The sequence below is a fragment of the Heliconius melpomene genome, chromosome 3, assembly GCF_056956725.1.
Source record: "Heliconius melpomene rosina isolate 202511_hmr_F chromosome 3, ASM5695672v1, whole genome shotgun sequence".
Lineage (NCBI taxonomy): Eukaryota > Metazoa > Arthropoda > Insecta > Lepidoptera > Nymphalidae > Heliconius > Heliconius melpomene.
In genome coordinates this window covers 9260139-9268484 of record NC_140391.1, presented here as the reverse complement: position 1 = coordinate 9268484, position 8346 = coordinate 9260139, and the positions used below count along the sequence as shown (strand labels likewise).

At 29.3% G+C, this 8346-nt stretch overlaps 1 protein-coding gene across 2 annotated transcripts; it reads left to right on the top strand.

The window, feature by feature from the left end:
• Positions 1-1242: 1242 nt before the first annotated feature.
• Positions 1243-7542, top strand: LOC146540100 (uncharacterized). 2 transcript variants are annotated; one of them, XM_085207328.1, is made up of 3 exons: positions 1243-4895; positions 5139-5212; positions 6330-7542. In XM_085207328.1, exons 1-2 carry the CDS (start codon positions 4653-4655, stop codon positions 5208-5210), a joined length of 315 nt encoding a protein of 104 aa, XP_085063454.1. In that variant the 5' UTR covers positions 1243-4652; the 3' UTR covers positions 5211-5212; positions 6330-7542. The 2 variants fall into 2 exon arrangements, with proteins under 2 accessions (XP_085063454.1, XP_085063452.1); XM_085207326.1 differs by having other exon boundaries at positions 3322-4895; positions 5139-7542.
• Positions 7543-8346: the final 804 nt, after the last annotated feature.

The window sequence follows — 8346 nt, the reverse complement described above, 5'->3', positions numbered from 1 at the left end:
ACAAATTTTGATGATATTTTAGAATACAATATTCTGGTATATGTGAAGGTTTTATTTTATTACTTAATATTTTTTGACCTATTAAATGTTTATGGAGTGGAAACAAGATATTTTACTATTTAGTTTTATTTTTTAAAGAAATATTCTTTTGTTTTATTTATTTTTGTACAGATTGTATGGTAATTGTGATAGTTTTTTCAGGTATTTATTATCTACCGTCTCACAGGACTGGCAGTATGGTGCTAATATTCAAAGACAACAAATATTGGATTAATAATCGTTATCAGAATACTATTAACTGGACATGCAGAGACAGGAAACGACTCGGATGCAATAGCTGTGTTCAAACGACAGTTGAAGGACGCTACATAAAACACAAAGGCTTTCACAATCATGAAGACAATTACACTAAATACAATTTCAACGACTGATATATACTTAATTCAGTGTTGCCGATTATTATATCAGTAGAAAGTTATAGCGAACATAGTAGGGTAAGAAGAGGGAACCTTGGAACTTAGTGTCTTACATTCTCCCATTAAATCACTTTCATTCGCTACTTTCCGCTGAATTAAAGAATTAATTGTTTAAATAGCAATATTTATGTATTAATTTAATAAAGATATGATATTTTCACTTTTATTGTGAGATAATAGATTTAGGAAACACTTATTACTCTTTAACAGCTATGTATTGTAATTTTCCTCAAAGTACTTATATTTTTATTATGCAATCTTAAAGTAGGTACTTAATATTAATTAAAATCTTATTGCTCCCAATAATTGGTTTAAAATTGTTCTACATAATAATACTATAATATATTAAGTAATATTATATAAAAATATATGAAATAATTTATACATTTCCAGTTTGATATTTATTTATTTTTTTGTTTTATTTTAAGTTTATTAATGTAGTATTATCGTTGATTACCTACGATATTTATAGCATGTCATTCGACTTAAGTTTAAAGTTACTTGTTACGTATAAGTAACTTTTTATTATATATTTGTTTAGGAATTTTGTGTGATGCGTTTATTTTTAATTATCCTATAAATAATTGTCGAAAACTGATAATCTTGCCATTGATGTTGATTGAGTGGAATTAATATTATTATAACATTATTTATTTATTATTATAATATTATTTTATGAAGAATGAACGAATGATTAAAAATATGTACAATTATTTTATATATAATCTGTAAAGACTTTTTTTTATTTAAAACTGAAGTCGATTTTACGTTACGGTAAATTTAAATCGATTGATTGAAATAAATTATTCATATATAAATTTCTTGTGATTAAATAAGTTTATTTATTAGCTGTTTTACCGCAAATATTTTGTAAGTTCTCTTAAATTGATTCTTATTTATTGTAAAATTTATGGAGAACTACATTTAAAACAATGAAATTTATGTCTTAATACATTTATCATTAGATTTATAATGTTTTCTTTTAACGAATTGCAATGAATATTCATCTAATTTTATAATCTGTTCGATTGATTTTATCGTATTCGTTTGAATATCGAATACTTATTACGATTTGTTATAGTCAGTAAGTGGTGAAATGAAAACTGTAGAAATAATTGGTTCATTTACTGTACTGTACTGGACTGTATATTGACATTGGACTGTAGATGCGACAGGTTGTGGATTCAATTCGCACTCGGGGAAAATGAAATATGTAATATAATATATTTTCATTTTCTTGCCTCTTGTGTCGAAGCAAGGCGCGGCGTTGAGTTCGGGCACTCAAGAGGCAATGCTGCCAGAATTCGATTTGAAGAAATGGGTCGTGTAGAGTCGCGGTCGCGGAGTGTCTTAACACGTCACACTGTGTATTTGGCTTGACTGAATGTTCGATGGAATATAATATTCGTTAAATGCTAGCCTAGTTATTGAATAGTAGTAAAGTATAATGTTGTATGTATTGTATGAATTACATTGTTTTAGCTTTCTCCATATATTAAATTATATTGTAAAAAATATAGCATAAATTATGATACTAAATGCATTGATATTTTTAGTCTACAACTGGCAAGTTTAATTTACTCAAAAATAACTTAACAAAAGTATTTATAATATAATTTAAATTAAATAAAAATCTTAAAAAATACAGTAACTACTTATAGTTTACAGTTATTACCAAGATCAGGGTACAGTAATTGGCCAATGTTTAAAGTTGCATATTAAAATTTGAATTTTATTACACGTATATATTTTTAAACAAAACATTGAACTCAAGCACGATATTACCCGGGCAAACCGGACATGACAATTACTAATCTGATGGAATAACTAAAAATCTTAAAATAAGCACAGGCAAAATTACCGCTATTAAAAAATAAAAAGTCAGTTTCAATTAAACCACAAAAACATGCAAAAATAGGAAAATACATTAAAAAATCCTGTCAATTTTAATTGCACGTGCGATATTTAAAAAGTTTACAGTAAAATTATAATGTTTCAATAACACCTTCCCTCGTCTCAATAAAATCAGCCATTTCGTTTTTTGTAAGTGTTGCCAGTCTGTTAATTCTAATTCTACTATAAATTAATCGCAGAAACATGTAACGAATTATAACGGAACTTAAATAACAACTGGCAATTATTTTTACTTTGTCTTATTAATTTTTTTTATAAGCAGAATTATTGTTAAGTTATTTCAGGTACTGCATCATTCCATTATATGTATAAGATTTGTATAGGTCATAGTAAAAAATAGTTCGTTTGCAGTAGCGTTATAACTTATAAGCTTTCATTGTTTAGTAGGGACGGACATTTTACGGGCCCTTTGACAGTACTATTGTAAGTATAAAAAATATATTAAACAAATAGGTCTACTTTAACACGTTCATTGCGGGATCTATTTTTAAAACTGTCATCTGGTGAGGTTGAGGTCTTTCCAGCCTCATATCTTACATATAGGTAACATAACACAGCGGTGTAAAGTCTATATGAGGCCGATTTCGAACTCAAGCCTCAAGCCGCAGTGAACGTGTTAAGGCATTTGCTCAACAACTTATTTTGCGCTTTCACTTTATTTATGTACTTACTTTTATATTATAGAATCTTTATATCTAACCTAAGTACCTAGTCACTATGGCTACCTTGAAATTCCTTCACGTGCCAAATTTAATTTAAGTCAGTAGGTAATCTTTGTACTAATGTATTGTCGGAATATATAAAAAAAATATAAAATTACTTTTTTAAACAGTATATAAGTTTATTTTTATTTCAATTCCCGTATTTTTTTTTAAATATTATTTATGTCGAGTAACACATACATTAAACTGTATTTATAAACAGCTCTCAACTCAGAGATCGATCTTGAGTGCGATCTTAAGATACATTTTTCATTCATAAATTGAAATTCATGAATAAAAACGGCATCTCAAGATGGATCTCTGAGTTGAGAGCTATTTATCTGATATGTGTTAATTTCTACCGCACAATAGAGATCGATTCAAATACCCTCTTCTTAATCGTTTCTTCATCGTATCCCACATATAAGATAAGCAGGGGATACTTAGTGTTCAGACACTGCGTTCTCCACTTTCCATCCATCTAATTTCTGAGATATTATTGTAGGGTGGTGGCACTCATCGCCGTAATTAAAACGATTGCTGCGATGAGTACCACTCAATCAAAAATCAAACTCGTCAGACGCTGCCACTACGCCACGACGGCCGCCTAAATATATTTATAATAAATACCTCTAAGCCAAATAAATAACTATTAGGTAGGTACTGCAATATAAGTCCGATTTGGAAATGACAAAAGAAAATTACTTTATTTTCTGTACTTACTGTGACTTTTCAGCATCACGCTGTATTCCGCACAGGGCAGACAGAGGGAACCTGGGAAACTAATGTTAACACATTCCGTTCTCTATTAAATCTCTTCCATTCCCCACTTTCCGCCGAATTCTCGAAACGAATCTACGACTATCGCTTTTACAGTCGCACGCTTGTGTAAGTGCACGGCCACCACACTAAGGCTTTACATTCAAGTGGCAAAAGTAAACCAGAAAATCACAAAAAACAACAACTCAGTATAAGCACTGTACTAACATAACTGACTATTTTTACAGCAAAATTTATTCATACCTCAAACGGAAGAATATTCGCCGTATTCAACGACTACACATATTCCAAACATTACGCAGTGAAGAGAGGCTTCCGTTGGAAATGCTCTAAGCAGTTCTCACAGTCGTGTCGAGCCTACTTGGTCACCGGCCACGATGGTCAACTCTTAAGTAGTTGTAGCTTCCACTGTCATAAGCCTTAGAAAGAAAAGTAAAACCAATAATTTTAGAATCTTCAATATGACGTATTTTACTTAAATAAATTTTAATCTAGACTTAATTTTATTTTTATTTCTAGATTGATAGTGTTTCTGTGATAAAATTTCATAAATATTCTTGTTAAATTTAGTATATTTAGTATATTAATTATACAGTAGTGGCTGAATGGTATCTATTTTGAATCTATTGATTTTTGAAAAAAAAATATTTTTCCCTGTCCTGTCATAAAGGTCGTCGTACGTCACGTAAATAACAAAACTAAATATACCTACTTATTACGATACTTTATTATTTATCATACTTAATTGTTTTGCTCAATAATTTAGAAATTTTCAGTTCTGATGGTTAAAGGTCGAAATGGTAAAGATCTTCTCATGCATAACGGATATACGTATTATCAGCATAAAATTCTTCGCGACGGTTTTCGTTGGAGCTGCACCCAAATGGGATCTCGGTCATGTCGGGGGTTTCTCCACGTCACAAAGGATATGCTCGTAGTTAGAGCAAAAACCCAGCATACACATCCACCTTCTAGATACAAATTTAAGAGCATTAAGATTAAGGACCCCCAGAAGACAGAAAAGGTAAGAAAAATATCATATATTTTATGTGTCAGGATTCCTGTGCAAACTATTAAGTTATAATCTTTTGGGGATCCGTAATTATAATCCGTATTAAAAGAAGTCCAAAATAATCCAGTATTTATAAACCGCTCTCAACTCTGAGATCGATCTTGAGATACGCTTCCCAATCTCGATCGGTCGATCTCAGTGTTGGGAGCGACGTCGAATACAAGTCTTATTAACATAATCTTTCCTTTGTTCTAGGATAAATATAAAGCGGATAATTCCTGTTTATCAGTAAAAATTGCAAGTGTACAAAGTGGGGTTGGATTTTGATAGTAAATCATACTTTAAGTTTCTTATAAATCACTAGTGGCCGCTTGCCTTTTTGTTTTTGTGAGCCGTAAAGCGTAAAAACGCTTTTTTGTAATAAAATTTTACTGTTTTTTCTCATTCCCGTAAGAATTTCAAGAAAACCTCTCTTAGTGCTCCTCTACGGTCCTCTACGGAACCTACATGCCAAATTGCAACGTTCTATTCCGATATCGTACAGGAAGTGTTTTACATAGAGTAACTCTTAAGTATCTTATGCACTTGATGAAATAAAAGTCACAAAAGTTTCTTCCATTAGTTAAGATAAGCTAAGAATATTGTTAGTTAACTACAGTATGTAGTTTCGTAATTGATATAATTAAAAATTAAAATAGATTTCGTTAATAAAAATCAACAATATAAAAAATAATTGTTATATAAAATATAATTTTATATATTTATTTTATATTAGTGTATTAAATAAATAATCTTATATAGAATTATGACTCTATAGTCAACGAAATATAACTGTTTTAATTGCTTATTCTATTATAATTATTTTTAGTAATTTAAAATCAAAGTACATAAATAATTAATTAATTGTAGCTACATTTTGTAAATAATTTAGAAATGGTTTTATAGCAATCAACACGTACGCAGATACATTACGTGTCGTTTGACGACTGTTACCTCTAACAGTAATATGGATTGTAATATAGATACATTTATTTTAAAAATAATAAAATTATATTAAATTAAAATGAAATTTTTAAAATAAAAAAAAAAAAAAATCTTTTCTTTTCAATGACAACTTTTTTCTTTAGAGGTTATATTCCTGCAAGAATACAATGTCATTCGTGATTTTGTTTAATTTGTGTTTCTGATTTATAATCTAGTTTGTTTATATAATCTTTTTGAGATACAAATATATCAATATTTTCTAATGTTTTTTTATTGTGTTCGTGCCTTAAAACGACGACATTAATATTTTTTAACAACTTTGAAATATTTCAAAGTTGTTTTATTATTACCTATGCATGTTCAGAACATTTTAAGTATAAGCTACTTTTATATTTGACTTAAAATGTCAAAAATTATGGTTTTACTATAGAAATCACAGGTTGTTTGGTATTTTGTTGACAGTTGAATTCTATCTTCGCCCCAATGGTCGTATCAACTTGCGTTTGAACAATTTTACGTTCTACAAACATTTGAAGGCTAGAAGTAACGCACACCGCTGGAGCTGCACCGCTTACGGCTCGAAATGGAAGTGCAAAGCTCATCTCATTATCACTGATAAACTCGAAGTTTTGAAAGCCATGGTCTCTCACAGTCACCCACCGAGTGTGAAGAAAGAACGAAAACCCTTTCTCAATCCTGCTTATCCAATGAACGGGGCTGGTAAAGAAAATGATAGTAAATTACCGCCACCCACACCACCATCATTGACGCCGCTTCACGATTATTTGGTAGCTCACAGCGTTTTTAGAAATTATTGAACTTTAGTTTAGCATTGGTAATATATGTCCAGTCGAATGACCCCCCAATTATTATTTTATACGAATATTATTATATACAAATAATAAATATAGATTTCGCAGGCAAATACCATATTTTATACTATTAGCTTTTTTATGAACTAAGGTTATGTAAAATAATGTGTGATACATTTATGTTGGATATATATTACCTAATTAAGAGTCCTACTAATTTTAATGTCTCATATTCGCATTAATTGTACGCTGCTCGCTTAGTGTTACCTTTAAGTGATTATAACATATCACATAACTTTGTAGTAAAACAAATTTTTTGTTTTGTTTAGATTTCGAAGACTGTCAAAAAAAATTCAAGTCATTTTTTTAGTTAAGTTTATTCATGGAGAAGAATTAGTGTTAATATTACAAGTTACTAATATTGTATACGTTGAATAAGATATTATTCGTTAAGTCCATTTATAATCTTATTCAAAATTTGAGAAAAGTGCCTTTGAAAATTTCGTATTTAGACTTTAGTTTTATATTTGTATAAGATTCAGCTGATTTTAGTTACTATTTTTTTTTTTAAATAAAACGTGTGATAATTTGCATTTGTGACGTGTCCAGTATTAGGTATTGTGATACATTTGATAATATTAATTAAGACTGTGTGTTTCATTGTGATATACATGTATCTCAGCGGTTAGATCTCGTTTTTATTTGTACATATATATTTTTTTTACATTTCGTGCATTTATTGGACTAGTAATGTCTATTTTTATACCTACTATTTTGTAAGTTAACATAGTGATGTACTCTAATGCTTTTCCTAAATATTTTTGGCATTATAACCCATTTAAATAAAGTATTTTAAAAATAAACTGTGTTTCTTTTTAAATAAATGATTGAATATGATTCCAGTCCAATTCAATTATTTTTAGTTGTAGGTTTCTTTAACTAATTTATGATATAAAAACCTAGTAATTTTATATATTTTTTTATATACAATAATTTATTTGACACTCAAAAACTAGGTCTACGACTAAAACTCTGACTGCGATGTTAGCGGAAGCTAAGAAAATATTTTATGACTATATCTATATATATTGACAATATCTAAAATTTTTAGTTCCAGGTATTTTAAATCCACAAGGGCAGCTCATAGAACTGGTAACTGGTAAACAGATATTGATGGTCGACGGCTATCCATATTATTTTAAAGGTGCACTAAAAAGTTATTCCACGAAGCGAAACAAGACGTACGGATATTTTGAAAATCAGAACGTGTTGCGATACTGCTGTAATAAAGCTTTTTGTAATGCCTTCCTTCATGTCACTGAAAATCTTAAGGTGATTTATGGTCAACTACCCCATAATCATCCGCCTGCAGAGTATCGTTGTGCTCAAAAGGGGAAATATTTTCGGTTATAAATTGTATTGGAAATTTTTAAGCAATCTTTTATGGTTTTGTAGTTCTACGTCTTGAAAATCGGTAGATTGATCGGTCAAATAAAAAAAAATATCATCTCTTAATAGGGTAAACCATTAACCTTTTGCTTACTTACTTAAGAACTTTAAATATATTGTCGTAAAAGTTAATATGTATGTATTTGCATGAAAATCTAAATATTTATTACTTTTTTCTTATACACTAGTAAATTCTACTATAGGATGTAATTTTTTTT